This window comes from Astatotilapia calliptera, chromosome 22, assembly GCF_900246225.1.
Source record: "Astatotilapia calliptera chromosome 22, fAstCal1.2, whole genome shotgun sequence".
NCBI lineage: Eukaryota > Metazoa > Chordata > Actinopteri > Cichliformes > Cichlidae > Astatotilapia > Astatotilapia calliptera.
Genome location: NC_039322.1, coordinates 17441800 through 17458989, shown reverse-complemented (window position 1 = coordinate 17458989; position 17190 = coordinate 17441800). Strand labels below are relative to the sequence as shown.

General features: G+C 41.3%; 2 protein-coding genes across 3 annotated transcripts in view; both read right to left on the bottom strand.

Moving 5' to 3' along the window:
* The window catches only part of pdcd6ip (programmed cell death 6 interacting protein), a 19017-nt gene extending 12692 nt beyond the window's left edge, over positions 1 to 6325 (bottom strand). For both annotated transcript variants that reach the window (XM_026157034.1, XM_026157035.1), the window contains exons 1-6: positions 5988 to 6325; positions 3631 to 3685; positions 3474 to 3543; positions 2171 to 2298; positions 1109 to 1262; positions 90 to 190 (exon numbers count right to left, since the gene is read on the bottom strand). In XM_026157034.1, the coding sequence (XP_026012819.1) occupies positions 90 to 190; positions 1109 to 1262; positions 2171 to 2298; positions 3474 to 3543; positions 3631 to 3685; positions 5988 to 6193 (714 nt within the window). In that variant the 5' untranslated portion in view covers positions 6194 to 6325. The remainder of the gene's footprint in view (positions 1 to 89; positions 191 to 1108; positions 1263 to 2170; positions 2299 to 3473; positions 3544 to 3630; positions 3686 to 5987) is intronic.
* Positions 6326 to 12000: 5675 nt separating this feature from the next.
* Positions 12001 to 13401, bottom strand: LOC113015112 (putative nuclease HARBI1). Its single transcript, XM_026157045.1, has 4 exons — positions 12969 to 13401; positions 12780 to 12892; positions 12583 to 12694; positions 12001 to 12502 (listed from the first exon to the last, which is right to left on the bottom strand). Exons 1-4 carry the CDS (start codon positions 13399 to 13401, stop codon positions 12120 to 12122), a joined length of 1041 nt encoding a protein of 346 aa, XP_026012830.1. The 3' UTR covers positions 12001 to 12119.
* Between the last annotated feature and the right edge of the window lie 3789 nt (positions 13402 to 17190).

Here is a 17190-nt window from a genome sequence, read left to right as displayed (position 1 = left end):
ACCCCGCCGAGCACATGGCTGACCGTGGATGTGTGGCTTTCCATCTCGTGGTTAATGTGTAACTTTGTGTGTGTGTGTTCTTCATATACCTTGGGGAGGTTGTCCTTATACTGACACTGCTTGAAGGCATCTCCGTAGAAGTCTGCCGCCTGATTGGCCAGCTTAGCGATGACAGCGTCTTTCATCTTATCTACATGGTGAACAAGAGCCTTTTAAAAGGATGCACCAGGCAAAGACAAACACGTGAAAAGACTCCAGATAACAAGCTGCTTTACTCAAAATCACACATTAACCCTCGACCACTAACGCCGGTAGTCTGACAGTCCCAGGAAAGGATGGACCAAAGAACCAATTCCCACTTCCATTATTTATTTATTTTTAAGATTTGTTTTTTAATTATCACCAAATTCTTCACCAATTTTAGAAACTTGGAGTGTGCTTGTGATGCTTTTTTCCATTTTATGAGATTTACTTTAACATAATTTGATGGGAAGTATTTTTTCTCGGTATATCCAGTAAAACAGACCCAACGTTATTGATAATGATGCTGGTTGGTTGCTTTGGTCAAACTCTAAAGTGGTTCTCTGAGTGGTTTTCAGAGCTGACTGCTTCCACTACATTAAAACATCACAGCAATACATGTTAGAAAAGTAATCTACAACAAAATTACACAACTTCTCAGCAGATGAGTTTTTGTTTTTTTATATAAGAACCTATTTTATAATGTAATCTTTAAAACTCCAACACACAAACTGTGCAGACAGAATGGGGACAGAAGCTGAGAGTAACTGGGACCTAAACTGCTCCCATCAGCACTGGAAATTAATCTTGAGACCAAAAAAAAACAAAAAACTGCTTAAGTGGGTAATTAAAGATGATATATAATTAATTAAAGTACAATACTTCATTTTATTTGTAACATAAGCTTCTGTGAAAATGTTAACTTGCAAGATGGCCCACAGAGTAAAACTCTTAAGCAGTAGTAGAAGTGTCATGCACTTTTTAAAAGTATTCAAAGGGGCTTAAAATAGAGTCTGTGTTTTAAATAAATGATCATCAAAATGCACTGAAAGGCTTAGTCATGTCTTCAGGGTCAGGGCTTTGGTACCTGAAGTGGCTTTAAGAAAGAAGACCTCCTGGGCCTGGGCCAGCATGATGAGGCTCAGGGTGCCTACAGTCTCAGGGGAGATGTCCATGGTGGGCTCCCTGTTCAGAGCAGACAGCACTGTGTCCTTGATGTGGCCAAACGCCCCGCTGGCCAGCTAAAGGAAGACACCAAGAGGAAAAAAATGAATCCAATCCAAAACTAAAAGAAGATTTTTCCCCAAAAACAGAGCTAACTGTGGCTTTCAGCCAGCTTCCTGGGCCTCAAATGCAGCACCATCAGGTCACATGTTTGATAAGAGCGTCACATGTTAGAAAAGAAATAAAAATACAAATTTGTAAGTCCCGCCTGTTTCTGTCACACTCTGGTCTCGAGCTTGGAGTGAAACATGTCAGATTTGCATTTTGTTTGTTTGTCTGGTTAAACACTCTGCAGGCCTACTCTTTCTGAAGCTTTTCATCCTTCTGGGGAAGCAGATCAATGCAAATATTTATTATCATCAGTGGAAAAGTCAGACTGATGCATTTCACTTCAATTCCTCGAAACCTTAGAAAGATGGGGCTAAACTTCATGAAGTTCATCCTGATAAATTTCTGACAAAGAGGACAAAAATAGACGTACAGCAGAGTAAACCCAAAACAGCTGTAACAGGATGGATCATAAAGGTGCTACAAAGAGCTTTGAACATTTCCTGGCTTCAAACACACAGGCAACCGAAACAGAGGAGAGAAACACTCGGTGCATCTACTCTCTGGAGAACATTTGCACAAACATTTGAATCCTGGAAATTTTACCCCTTATCTAAATTTCAGAAACAAGAAGAATCGACTCAGTTAAAACAAACGAACGAACGAAAAACAACACAAAAACAAACACAAAAATTGAATATTTCTCCATATTTTTGTAAAAGACAGCTTGAGTGAACTGTTTTATGAGAGACAAAGGTATAAATTATCTTTTTTTTTGGTGGGCTCCGGGTTTAGGTTTTGTTTAAGGAGAACTAAATATCATCTAAGTTTTAACAGTGATAGTATACTGTGTGTTACTGTGTGGTAGTACACCCACCTGATAGTATTTGGCAGAGGTCTTCAGTCCCTCGTCATTATCCAGATTCTGCTCTGAGGCGATCTGACTGGCCAGAGCTGCCACGTTGAACAACACACACGTCTTCTCATAGCCCAAACTGGCCAGAGCTGCAACACAAAGGCACAAGAAGGGCTCACTCTCAGTTCCACAACATAGTTGAGATTTTCCACTAACCAAATGTGACGCAGCATACAAAAACACGGCCACAATTTTCCTTTATTACTATGTAAAATGTTACTTTTCCTAAAATTTCAAAAGTTCTAGATCAACATGCTTTTATTTGATTGATTTCTATAAATTTTTATCTCCAACATGTCAAACCGTGTTTGTTCTTTGAATTATTGTGGTTTAGTCACAGTGCAAATAGATAAATAGTCATTTACAGTAAGTTTGTAAATTATTATACTTCTGATAAAAAACACTGCTACACTTATAACAAACTGTTGATTGATCACAGTCACATGACGTTATCGCCACAAGCTTTAAGTGGCCAGTATCACAAAGAGGGAAAATCTCATTGGTCAGGTCGCACCCCTAGGTGTGTGTAGCTGCACTGAGCTGGGGATTTCCCATCCCAGCTGAGAGGTTTGCTCATTACATAGTTCTGAGAGATATTTAGAGACAGCGAAGTTGAGATAACAAGCACTGACAATATTGGAAAGTCCAGATTTTTGTGACTATGTCACTGCTTTTGTTTTTGTCAGGATTCTCTGTCTCTTCTTGCGCTGCATGGGTGAGAAAACTCACAGAGAGGACAAAGTGACATCAGTTTTTTCCCCACTGAATATTGTTTCAGGTTGTTGAAACAGCTGTTTGCATGGATTTACACAAACATCATTCCTTCAAATTAACAGAAACAGAAACAATCCAATGGTTGAGAACTCCAGCTGATCAATATGATGTATGAGTAACTGTGTGTGCATGTGATTTCCCCTTGCTCTGTTACACAAGAAACACATGTCAGCACCACATACTTCTTTATGAAATCTTTCTAACTCCATATGACATCTTGTTGGGCCTGTTTCGTATGTGCATTGAATTAAAAAGAATTGTTTCTCACTGGGTGTGTTTCATGACTGTGTATGTGAAAGAAAGATGAAAACACAAAGAGACAGGAGGAATAAAAGACAGAACAACAACTACGTACCTCAGGGGCAGAGTTTTAAATTTACAGGAATTAATGTGATATCATTTCCTCCTTTTACAGCCAACTGTTATACACACAATGACATGCACGTGTTCTTACGGAGGTAAAAATACGTGTTAAAAAAGCCAAACTTACCGAGCTTGACGGAGCCACCAAATAGCGATCCTTTATCAAAGGCATCCTTCCATGTGAAGGTTAAGCAAAGCTGCAGAAACAGGAAGAGGCTTTGTGTTTAAGTGCTTTGGCTCTGTAACTAACACACGGTCATGCGTGCTGCAGCTCAATCATTTACCTGGTTTTCAGAAAAGGGGAACTTGGGCTCGACGGCACACAGCTGATCATAATATCTGCAGAGAGTGATGAAACACCACAGATTGAAACTTTGATTTTGTTTATATCTAAATCCAGAAATAACATTTCTCTAAAAAGTACTCAAAGGGACTTCAATTCATGGCAAGTTAGGAAAAAAGTAATGAAGAGACTTTGAAACATAATTGAAATGAACCAGCTGTATAGAGGTAGAGAATGTTATGACATCTGTGGTGTGAGGAAGCTCAGCCATTTCAGAGTCATCTGACAATGACTCAGGAAACAACAACACACACACGCACATACACACACACCTCGGCTCTTTGTCCTATCAGTATCAGCGCCTGTGATGTGTGAGCAGTCTATTCTGAGGTATGACATCAGGGAATCCCTTTTACCGATCCTTCAACATTTCTCTCCTGAACTCAAAACACATCAGTAAACACACACTGGCGTTTAAAACAGAACAAACTGCATACAAAGTTTGTATCCTATTCTCTCTCTCCCTCTGTCTCTCACTCACACACGCACACACACACGCACACACCTGAGCAGTGGAAAGGTGAGCCGAGGCGTGCCACCTGGTTAGCTTGAGAGAGAAAGAAAGGTTCCTACGCAAACAATGGTCACCATAGTGACACAATGCTAACATTCAGTGATGGCGGCTTAATCAGTTTCAGCATGCTTCTGATCGGTCCTGAGCAGACTGCTACTAAACCACAGGTCCCACATCACACACAAAAGTCTGTAAGTTAGTTTAACCAACAGATTATTATATTAATCTTTTTCAGACAGAATTATTTTTAAATTGGTTTCTATCAATATTTCCCTCAGAAAACCCAAGAAAACAAAAGAGCATAAACTAGCGCTCACACAGTAAGGAAATTTGTTCACGTTTTTAGAGAGACAGGACAGAAAAAAATACCTGGGCTGACTTTTGATCAATTATTTCCAGTCAGTTATTTAAAATCAAAATCTTAAAATAAACAAACACAAACTTCAATATACCTACCTACACAACAACAAAAGGTTGGGATCACAAATTTGCATACCTGGACACTTACTAAGGTAATATGAGAGGACTCTATGCATTAAATAAATCACGAGTCATATTAAAAAGGACAAAGTCCGTACCTGTATGTCACCCAGGAATAAGAAACAGGCCTGTTCAAGATATATTCATTGCAGAAGAAAGGCTACACTGAAACTAACCCACTAATATACTTTTGTGCCCTTATTTTGGAAGTTAACTTTAATCTCAGCGGTCATAAGAACACATAGGCTGCAGGTATATAATAACCCATCAAGTTTAAGAAAAGTCACAAATATTAAGCTGATTTTGTCCCCCAAATTGAAGTTTATAAACACATTTATCCCTCTCCCTGGAAAATACAATCTCCCTCTCCCCCCTCCCTCACCACAGCCTGGGGTTCAGGATCATTTGAGTGCCACATCTCTCTCATCCCTCATTAGTGCCATGCCTCATTTATAAGTACCGGTAAGTGTAGTTACACGGGAGGAAAGGCACCAGTTAACAACATAGAGGTGACAAGGACACAGAGGGACTTTGTTTCACAAAAATATATCACATCTATCCTACCAACTTCCTCTATGCAAAGCACTTAACACAGTGACACCATTTATGCTCAGCTTTATGGAGCTCTCAGTGACATCAGCAACTTCTGGCTGACAGGAAAAGGCACGGTCTGGACTCTCTCCCTTTTGTTTTTGCATCTGTAGATGAGCAGACACATACTGAGGCTTTTCTCACCAACACTGCCTCTGTGCTGACAAACGCGTCAAAACTGCCAGTCGTGATTAAGCTGCATTTTGCTATTGCTAACACTCACACCGAAGGCTTCCTTCTCTAGGCATTTGCGACAGGTGTCTGTGTTTTAAGTATAAGTTTGTTTCTTACAACTCAGGTTCTTTTCTCACATTCAGAAAGTTCAAATTCAGTGTTTAAGCTAAATCTAGACAAGGTATAGTTTTCTTTAAGCCACTTTAGCGTAAAGGCCATAGCTATAAGTGTGAACCAGGTCGGCTTTCCATGCCCAATTTACCCTCACAAGCAACTGACAGTTCGGTTAAACCAGCCAGCACATCCCGCCTGTATTCCCCCCGCAGGGAAACTTGGCAGGAGTAACAAATGACTCAGTTATTTCCCTGAGAGCGTCCTCCTAGCATTTTAGCTCGGTGCTAGCAGCTCAAAGCTAACCCCGCTGGGTGCGGCGATGGCCGAGCTAAATCAGCGCCACAGGTGAGACAGCCGTTCGAACAGTTGGCGTTAGTTACATAGCAGGCGGTTCACGTGTTATGAAACAGTGTTTTGTTTTTTACCTGAGTAAAATCTCCAGGGAGCTCTCGTGTTTGTCTAGCGGCCTTCCCAGCGCGCTCTTGCGGAGCTTGTTGAGCTCCTCCACGGCGCGGAGATACTCTCCCTGATCCTCGCTCGCCGGGTAAGTAGACGTTACGAATTTCGACAGCGGTTTCACCAGATCCACTTCGGACGATTTTTTCAACGGGACTGAAATAAACGTCGCCATTTCGGCCCGTGAAAGCGCTTTATTAACTCAGAAAAAACAGATGGGAACAGCGAGCCAGGGACACAAACAAGAACGATCACTTCCTGGATTGTGACAAGCGACGTCAATTACGTAATGGGAAGCGCCGAGGCGCAGCGCGCAGACTCAGTGCCGCTTTACTGAGAAATGAGCAAATGGAAAGAGAAGGAGCTTTGATCTTCCTATTTTCCGTGATTGAACTCCGCCAAAACCTGGAGTTTAATCTGCTGTAAATTGCTGACCTATATACTGCCAAATATATCTGAAATTGAAAGCTATCACGTCACTGTCACGAGGTAGAAACTGCAATCAGTGTTTTGTTTATGTTTTTGCCAGTTTCCCTTATATGTATCTTTATATATACAGATATTATAAAATGTTATTTGGCAAAAAGAAAAAAATTCAAACGAGATCTGGCCAAGAAAACAACAGAAACTGAAACAATTATAACATAACAGTTCTAAAAAATATATCATAAGCGGCCAAAGAGCATTAGATTCATTACAATGTGGAACACAGAGTATGTACAATGAAGCAGTCATAAGAATATTTACAAAACAGGTCATTTCTTTATTTTATATATTCCTCCACTGCAAATCCAAATACAGCTTATTTAGCAAAATAAGCAATGATATTCGAAATTTAACAAATAGTATACAAACAGCTGGTTGTTCAGTTTGCCTTGCACAAGGAAGCTGAACAACACCAAAGGACCTAGAAGACCACTGAAGAATTCAAAAGTGGATGATGGCAGAATACTTTCTTTGGTTAAGATAAACAACTTCACAGCATCTGTGTCAAGAGCGACGTACCATTATCAGAAAAAAGCTTCTGAATGTGAAAACAGAGGTGTTTACAACTGATCTCAGCACAGCTATAGTCAGAGGCAGAATACCTGGAGGGGTTGCTGTGCTTTGGGACAAAAAAATAGACCCTGTGATAAAGCCCATTAGACTGGATGTAGACTGGTGTATTGGTATACAATATACACAGAACAATAGTAGTTTTATCATTCTTAATATTTATACTCCCTATGAATCTTGTCAAAATGAGCAAGAATACCTCAGTAGGCTGGCTTTTATTAATGCATTTATTCAAGACAATGATACTTACAGCATATATGTTTTGGGTGATTTTAATGCTGATCTCACAGACAGCAGTTCTCAGTTTGCTGACCACTTAACTCATTTTTGTCAAGTTAATAATCTTATCTTGTCTACCAAAGTGTTACTGTCTGCAGATAGCTATACATACATAAGTGAAGCCTGGCATAGTACATCATGGCTGGACCACTGTATCTGTACAGCTGATGGACATGCAGCTTTAGCAAACATGACTATTAGGTATGAGGTAACTGTGTCAGATCATATACCTTTTGGTTTTACTGTGAATGTGGAACAAATGCAAGCAACAACTGGAAACAATATTGCTAATATTGCTACCAGTGTAAAATTAGACTGGTCAGCTTGTAGTGAAGATGATTTCTTAGCTTATCATAGTAATACCGATATACATCTGAACAACATTTCTTTGCCGAAAGAAGCTATTTTGTGCAAGGATGTCAACTGTAAGAATGCTGTGCATAAACATTTACTCTGCTCCATGTATGATGATATAGTGACTGCTCTGCATGAAAGTGGTACACTGCTTGATAAACAATATAAGCATAAGAAACCTAACATCAGACCTGGCTGGAAAGAACATGTATCCATGTACTCGCATAGCTTATAAATGTTGGGCCATGGCTGGAAGACCTAAACAAGGCCCAGAATTTGAACAGAAAAAATGTGCGAATGCCAGATATAAGTACGCTGTTCGCTTTATAACTAAAAATGAGCAAATGCTGAGAGCAGATTCTTTGGCCAGGAAAATGTTGTGTAATAATATGGCAGATTTTTGGAAAGAGGTGAAAGCTCTTAATAACTGTAAACCATCTCTACCATCAACTGTTGAAGGTGTTTCTGGGGCAGATAACATTGCAGCATTATGGAGACAGCATTACAGTGCGTTGTTTAACTGTATAAAAAGTGATCCATATGAGGACAATCTTGACATGAGTAATGACACAATAAGTGTAAGGACACATGAAGTATATGAAGCCATTCATAGGTTGTCTGATAATAAATCCTCTGGTTTGGATCACATCACTGCAGAACATTTAAAACATGCTAGTTTAAGGCTAGCTCCTCTTTTAGCACTCTGTTTCACTGGGTTTATGATTCATGGCATATTACCAGACTCAATGCTGTGTATTTTACTGGTACCAGTTATGAAAGACAAAGCTGCAAAAGTGAGCTGTTTGGATAATTACAGGCCGATTGCACTAGCCAGTATTTTATCTAAGGTGTTAGAAAGAATCCTGTTTGATAGAGTTAGTGTGTTCATCTCTTCTCTGGATAATCAGTTTGGCTTTAAACCAAAGCACGGCACTGACATGTGCATATATGCACTCAAGGAAATAGTCAGGTTGTATAGGGCTAAAAATTCATCTGTCCTCATGTGTTTCATTGATGCCTCTAAGGCTTTTGATCGAGTGAACCACAGAAAACTTTTTGATAAATTGAAGACACGGGGAGTTCCTCAATACATCGTGAGGATTCTCTCTTACTGGTACGCTCATCAGAACATGCAGGTTAAATGGGGAAGCAGTATTTCTGCCCCCTTTGGTGTCAGCAATGGTGTCAGACAGGGTGGGATTTTGTCTCCAATTTTATTTAATTTATATGTCGATGATTTGTCCATACAGCTGAGAGCCTGTAACACTGGGTGTATATTAGGTGAAGCACTGATAAATCATCTTATGTATGCAGATGACCTGGTTGTTTTTAGTCCAAGCAGTGCTGGGTTACAGGATCTTCTTAATGTCTGTACTGAATATGGTGTGCAATATGACATTGAGTACAATGCTGCTAAAAGTGCTGTTTTGATATGTAGAACCAAGCAGGATAAACAGCTAAATTTCCCTTTGTTTAAACTGGCACAAAAAACTCTTGAAGTTCATAAAAAGGTGAAATACCTCGGTCACTTTATTACTGAGCAAATGAATGATGATGATGACATATACAGACAACGATGTAAGCTCTATGTGCAGGCAAATACTATTGCACGCAAATTCAGCTTTTGTTCACTTCCAGTTAAAGTGGCTTTGTTTAAAGCGTATTGCACACCGCTATATACTGCCCCCTTGTGGTCATCCTACAAACAATGTAGCATGCAGAAGCTGCATGTTGCATATAATGATGCGATGAGAATCCTTTGCAGGATACCTAGAAGTGGTAGTGCCAGTCAGATGTTTGTAGCTGTGGGTGTCTGGACTTTTAAAGCACTTTTAAGAAAGTTAATGTTCAGTTTTAGAGAACGACTGGATGGTTCGAGTAACAGTATAATTTTAGCACTTACAGATCCGACAGTGAGTTGTTCCCGTTACTCATCCAGTCTCAGAAAGCACTGGTTAAAGTGTTTGTGTATTTATTGATTTATTTTAAGTAATTGTGTTTTATGTATATTATGGTTTTATATTTTTACAAATGCTTTATATACTTATTTATATACATATATATATTTAATGGTATACCTTGTGTTGTGTGTGGGGGGGGGAGTTGTGTGTGTGTGTTTCTTGTCTTGTTTTTATGGACATGTAGTCTGCCAATAAAGATTGAATTGAATTGAATTGAATTGAAGGTGTAAACCACAGGGTACAATCAAGAACAGGGCCCTGTTTCAGGAAGCCGGTTTAGAAAACTCAGAGTGAAAAACGATACGCAGGGTTGAGTAACCCCGAACTGTCCAACTCGGAATATTCGGTTTCAGAAAGGCTGATAACAATTAGTTCAGTCAACGCGGAGTTGCTACAACCCCAAGTTAAGCACGCGCACGAGGATACATAAAGCCCCGATCAGTGGAGCACAGATTAAGCGAGTCACCATGGAGACGGAGGGAAAGAAGGCGCGTTCGACGTATTTCACAGCGCTCGAGGCGGAAATTCTGATGGCAGCATATGCCGATAGCATGCACATCATGCAGAAAAAAAGTAACACAGCCGCAGCTGCAAAGGAAAGGGAGCATGCATGGCAAAACATAGCCGACAGAGTCAATGCGTGAGTGTTAATTTAAACATTGATCTAGGGATTTCCACCCATATAACACGTTATTTTATCATATGTCATTCTATTTATTATGTTATACATTTTATTTTGTGATGTGATGTGAGCGCAGGTGCAACCCAACAGGCCCCAAACGTTCCTGGCAGCAAGTAAAAATGAAATATAAAAACATAGTCCAAACAGGTAAGGTGTAATTGTATTATGAGCCATAGTGCTTGGTCTGTGTGTCCTATGTAAATCAATTGCAGTTAGAGGCTACAGTAATATACCACCTGTAAGCACATATTGAAATTATCTGAGCACATCACAAGTACACATTTGCCTACTCTGTATGCCCAAATGTGTGCCGTCACAGCCAACAGAAAAAAAGCGGAGGCCCGAAAAACAGGTGGGGGTCCTCCACCACCACCACCCACAGAGGCTGAGCAGTTGGCCCTCAGCCAAAACAGTGGGCGCCCTGTGGCTGAAGGCATCTCTGCGGGGACATCCTCTGTGGCAACAACCCCACAAGACACAAGTGCCTACATAAGGGGTAAATCCAAAACAATACATGGCGTGCATACATCCATTCTGCACAGTCACCTTGACCAAAATGAACTATGTCGTAGTGAAGTTACTGTCCTACTGACAGAGAATGACAGTCATCAAACAGTTAGGTGAATAAACAACACTGAGACACTTGGAAACTGTTAACGTGCTGCACGGGTGAGGGCCCAGGGAGAGACTCACACACACCGAGCTGCAGTGGTACGTCTTTATTATGAGCATAGCAGTGTCCTTTAATTTTGCATACATGCGTGTGTGTGTGTTAACCTCCCACAGGGTGAGCTCCCTGTTCCCAGAGACAGAGCGAGTAGTACATTCCGTACCTTTCCCAATAAGTGTAACATATGAACATATACCTCAATGCAACATAAAGCTCATAAAAGCGTTTCCACCCTGACACCTACTGATTTTGCCTTCCCTCAGTGTCGGTTGTCTCTGAGAGCATACTGACAATGAGGTGTATGGTGATTGGTATGTCTGGTAATTGCCATTTGCGCCCACATAAGTCATGAGTGACCTGTATGAACCCCATATTCTTCCAGTTGACGGTGATGGTGTACTGCATCTGGTGCAGCCCCCTGTTGAGCCAGACCGACATGCAGTTGTGAGTACTCGTAATACTCCACAGACTACATGTGTCAACAGTAGAACAGCAATGTTGTTAAATGTCTCCACCACAGGCACATGATGACGAAACAGTGACAGCTGCTACAGAGGAGGCCGCAACAGAGCCACACTATGAGGTATACAGTGTACAGTGGAAAATATAACAACTGACGACAATGTGGTACTATGATGACACCATGGACTTACTATGTCCCCGGCAGAGTGATGCTGGAAATGAAGAGGAAGAGGGTCCAGCCACTCCTACAACGAACCTTTCCACAGTGGGTTGTTCAGCACTGATTTACAACCAACCTAAGTAGGCATGTACTATGGATGCCAATGCTATGTCCCTTGTTGCAATAGCTCCCTGTGAAGCAGCTGTATAAGACATATCTGGCCAGGAAGATAAGAAAGTGCGACATGGAAATGGTGCACCTCCAGCTGCAGATCCAAAAGTCGAAGCTGGAGATTGTACTGCTGGAACAACAGTTAAGGGTGGGTGGAGTGATCATAGATGGACGAATCATGTCAGTGTTTGTACAACATACTAATATACGCATTTATTCTTTGTGTACAGGACATACAGGGTGACCAATAAAGGCAGTTGACCACAGTATCTGTGTATTTGTCTTGTAACATGTTGGGTTGACGGGTCACAGGAAATGGTTGTGGCATATGGTGTCTCTGACTGCTCTTCCATCCTGTACGTTCGTGGGTGGGTCAGGATGTTCATCGTGTGGATCACTGCTGTTGTCTGGTTCAGCTGGACACTGTTCACCTCTAATCGTGGCAATGTTGTGTAGGATCACACATGCCACAATGATGTCACATGCCCTTTCTGGGGTGACCCTGAGTCCACGAAGGCACTGGAACCGGGCCTTGAGCATTCCGATGGTCATTTCAACTCTGGCCCGTGTCCTGCAATGGGCCAGATTATAACGCTGCTGTGGGCCCGGTTCAGGGTCAGGGTAAGGGGTGAGCAAATAGGGTAGACATGGGTACCCCCTATCACCAAGCAGGTGGCCAGTGAACTCTCCTAGGACAGAAGAATACATGTCAGTGCAAACGTCCCTGTGGCAATTGGTCTCTGTATATTTCACAGTTACTTCGACCCACCATGTCCAAATTTGGTGCTCAGTGTACATTCCCGGAAGATTCGTGAGTCATGTACAGAGCCTGGCCACTTGGCTTCCACATTTGTGATGATGTTGGCAGCATCACATATGATCTGCCCAGTGCAGAGAACACATATTAGCATCCATTACCATGATGCCATCACTTGTTGGTGTGAAATGCTACAGGGAATTATGTACCTGTACATTGATGCTGTGGACGGACTTCCTGTTCACATAGTCTCCTTCATTTGCTGAGGGTGCAATGATTGGGATGTGGGTGCCATCTATACAGCCAATCACGCCTGGGAACCCTGGAAATTTATGTACCATTTGAGTGGTAGTTCACGTATCACCACATCATGCATTGAGTTTTGTTCATCCTGATACCTGCAATTTTGTGGAATCCCTCTTTGATGAATCTTGTGGGTCTGTGACCGGGGAACACCACAAACGTGTACAGGAGACGTTTCAGTGCAACTGTAACATTCCTGACTGCCCGACAGACGGTAGCCTTGGAAACGTGCTCAGCGTCACCGATATTGTACAGAAAGCTCCCGTTTGCAAAGAAACGGAGTGCGGTACAAAGAATATGTAATGGACCGAGCGCATGTCCGCGATGTGTCACATGCGCAATATATGGCCTGAGGATGTTATCCAAATAACTTATTGATTGTGCTGAGACACGGTAACGTTCACACAGGAAATCATCAGGTAATGATAAGATGTCCATACGCGCTCTGATCACTCTCTCCCGGCGGAGTGCTCTGCGGAGAATTTGGGCTTCAAGATCTACTGGCTCTTCAAGGAAGGGACACGCCATGTCTGACACTTCCTGCTGTCAGGTTTCCGACAAAGAGGCGGGGTCAGTCAGGGTTAGTTGTAGTAAACCTGCTAGGGGGCAGGTTAGCTTCACGGCATGTGTCGTCATAGTGACTCACTGAGGCTTCAGCTGAACTCGCTTTGTGAAACCGAAAACCCAGAGTTTTCGTTAACTCAGGGTATACTTACTCAGTTTTTCCACTAAACCGGCTTCCTGAAACAGGGCCCGGGAAGGCCAGATCACACTTAACTGGAATACACCTAAGAGACAACCTGCACAGTCCTAGAAATAAATTAAATAAAACGAGCATGAACTTGAACCACAACGATGAGGAGAGATAATATAGAGAAGGAAAGGATCCGATTCACCCGATCTCAACTCCAAAACCTTTGGGTTACTAAAGATAAAACCGAAAGCAGAGAAATCCACAAACCGCAGCAGCTAAAAGGTGTCATCCAAGGCACATTTGGATGTTTTCACAAACTGTACAGCGCGACTTTATAAAAGCACTGAATATTTTACACACTATAAATTCTATTTTCTATAATTTCATGTATCCTTTCTTTTGTTTCTTCATTTTCTACGTTGTCACCAAAATGGCGAAACAGTTATGTGCAAACACTTGTCAGTAAAGGTGATTATTGAGGATAGGCATATCCCCCAGTTCAGTTCAGTTCAGTTCAGTTCATTTTTATTTCAAACATTTCAAACATGTGCCTTCACAATCATTACAAAATATCATTCCATTATTTGTTTGAAAAGGAGTAGGCTGAAGTATTTACTTATTTGTCCCTACCCCCTCAAGTTTTACCTCTCATTCATTTAATTTTTTTTTGTCTTAAATTAAACAAACAACATATGAAACATATAAACATATGAAGTAAAACCCCCAGAATGTAGACCCACTGATGTGGGTTTTTGTCTGGTTTGGTCATTAATTTGCACCTGCTATATTCACTCCTCAGCCCAGGTGTGATACAGCCTCTGATAAGAGAAAACCAGAGTTTGCATGATTTTGGGTCCTAAACATCTGTTTTGGGGGCTCACAGGCAGGTGTTTTGTGCTCACAATCTGCTTGATAAACTATGAGTCAATGCAGCGCCTCATTTAATTGTCCTGCAACAAAAGGCACACCACAATTCTTTGTTGATGACCTTTAACACACTCAAAGAGATACTTTCAGTCTCCACGCCAGGTGCTTCCTGTTGATCATCTTCTTCGCGCTTATCTGTGGAACATCAGGAACACATTCTGCAAAAACTGTTGCTTATGCAGGTAGGAGCAAAATATGTCTCACCCCTAACCTTGAAAGGAGTCTATATAATGTCTGTGTCTGCAAGTGTGCATGCCTTGGCCTTACTGATGATGATGTTAGAGGTGATTTTTGACAGAAGGATATCAGCAGGGGTCAAAGGGAAGGTTTACAAGATGGTAGTGAGACCTGACGTGACGTATGGTTGGAGATGGTGACACTGATAAAGAGAGAGGAAGCTGAGCTGAAGATGTTGAGACTTTAATGTGGGAGTGAGCAGAACAGACAAGATTAGAGATGAGGACATCAGAGGGACCATCAAGTTGTTCCATCTGCGGACAAAGTCAGAGAGACAAGGGTGAAGATGGTTTGGACATGTGCAGAGGAGGGATAGTGGATTTACTGGACAAAGGATGTTAAATATGGAGCTGCCAGGCAGCAGTTAAAGAGGAAGACCACAGAGGTGGTTCATGGATGTAGTGAAGGAGGACATTGCAGAGGGTTGTTGTGACAGGATGCTGCTTTGGATAAGTTGAGACGGAGGCAGATATTCACAGTGGTCACCCCTAAAGGAAGCAGCTCAAATTTGCAAATCTATGAAGTCTAAGTTATAAATCATTGACCATCATTTTAATCTTTCTAATGCCTGAACAACAACATAATTGCCAGAATACTCAATTTAAAATAAAGGTGTTTATCAAACCTAAATAAAAATAAATAAATAAAACAAATTAACCCACTACTTTTAATTCATCCATTATTTTCATTTTGAAAGTTTAGTTTTTGGTTGAAAAAGACCAAAAAAAAAAAAAAAAAAAAAAAAAAAAATATAAAGGGATGATGTAGGTCTCAAAAACACCATTACAGTTGTAATAATAAAGCAGGACACCAGACAAAGTTATGAAATCATTTATTCCCAGCACGTGGTTGTGTACATCTCCAGCATATGATACTGTGTACATAAGCATCATCATCATCAGACATTGTACTGTACATCAACAGTGGTCACCTCTCGAGCTCGCACTCTCTTACACACAGTCACACAGACAGTCACGCGGTCAGGCCTTCAGCGGACCAAAACTGCTATTCAAGAGTTCGCCGGACTCGCTCTATTAATGTCTGAGCTGATGACCACAGCTTTACTGCGCTGCGGCGCTCACGTCCTCCTAAAACACCACAAGAGCTACAGTCCTGGCTCTGGCGTGTGGGGAGACAAAAGCTTTTTTTTTTTTATTTAGTCTCGACATTGTTTTATTTATTTTGTTCTCCTTCTCGGTTAAGAAGAGGGGAGGGGCAGTAGGACTACTGACTACACATCAAGCTTGAATTTTGTGAATTTCTTCAGTGCAGGCTTGGTCTCTAACGTCTGGAAAAAGACAGAGGGGTTACAGTCACTGACAAAAATTACCATTTCCTACCTTCCCCCATCTTCCACATGCTCTTTACTACATTAGCAAGCTAAAACACGGTTTCATTATACCAACAGGAAAAAAGTTTTGTTGTTGTTTTTTTTGTTTTTGTTTTTTTTTAAACTGACATAATGAAGTCTTTGCAAGAAAAGAAAAATGATACGAGTGCACACTTAGACACACACACATTCAGACACTGACACGCTCAAGTGTACGCACTTCAAAAATGCTGAAACACCGTGTACCAAAAATCATTATGTCGACTTAACTGAACCCCCAGGAGCAGTGAGAGGCTTCCCGTCACTTTTTCAAAGATAAGGGCGCTCGAAAGACACGACTTCCTGCATTCAGCTACGTAAAAATACAAGGTGGATGTGGTGCTGTGAAGGTTTTCTCCTCTCCAGAAATAAGACTATTGAAACCAGGAGATAGCGGGTGTTTGGTGTTTTTTCTTTGCAAAGCAGATCCTGGAACAGAGGGTTTATTACTTTTGCGCACAAGCAATGCTGCTAAATTTGACTTAATCGTCTCTTAATGCTTCTAAGGTGTCCAGAGTCAGGCAGAAAGAAAAAAAAAAAAAAGCCGATGAATCTAAAAGCCTGTTTGGTCCCCATGATAGGAGGTTTTAGGATAGGCTGACTGTTTTCTTAAGAGGTTTCGTCGTTTTGCTTTGTTTTTCCTTCTTGCACACAAACGGCCAAGAATCACATGTCTCTGAACGAGTGTTTCAAAGTCAGTACACAAAGCAGAGGAGTCAAATATGAAGTGTATGCGCTGTGTGTGTGTGTAAATGTGAGTTAAAGATCGCTCTATTTAAAAAAAAAAAAAAAAAAAAAAAAAGCCAGTATGGCACCAGAAACACGTAAATTCAATGAAAGAAACGGCTGATCCATAAATAAAGCACGAAGTAAAATGAGTAAAAGCTCAGAATAAACAGGACGTGCATCGGGAAAGCTGGGCGTGACGTCGCGTCAGCACAGAGATATGGCTGTAAATCACTGAGGACGACTTCGCGAGACGAGAGTTAATGAAAGCAGTCAGTCTGACAAAGTCAAAGAAAAACAAAAAACATCTACAAAACACCCGTTTCTTTCCGGGGGTTACCAAGCTTGGCTGATCAATACGTGG

Bases quoted from the DNA above. Each gene is read 5' to 3' on its own strand.
- LOC113015112 (XM_026157045.1), bottom strand. From the start codon at position 13,401: ATGGCGTGTCCCTTCCTTGAAGAGCCAGTAGATCTTGAAGCCCAAATT. The intron at 12,893-12,968 runs GTATCAGGATGA...ATAAATTTCCAG, and splicing joins GGGATTCCACAAAATTGCAG to GGTTCCCAGGCGTGATTGGC. The intron at 12,503-12,582 runs GTGGGTCGAAGT...CTTCTGTCCTAG, and splicing joins GAGCACCAAATTTGGACATG to GAGAGTTCACTGGCCACCTG.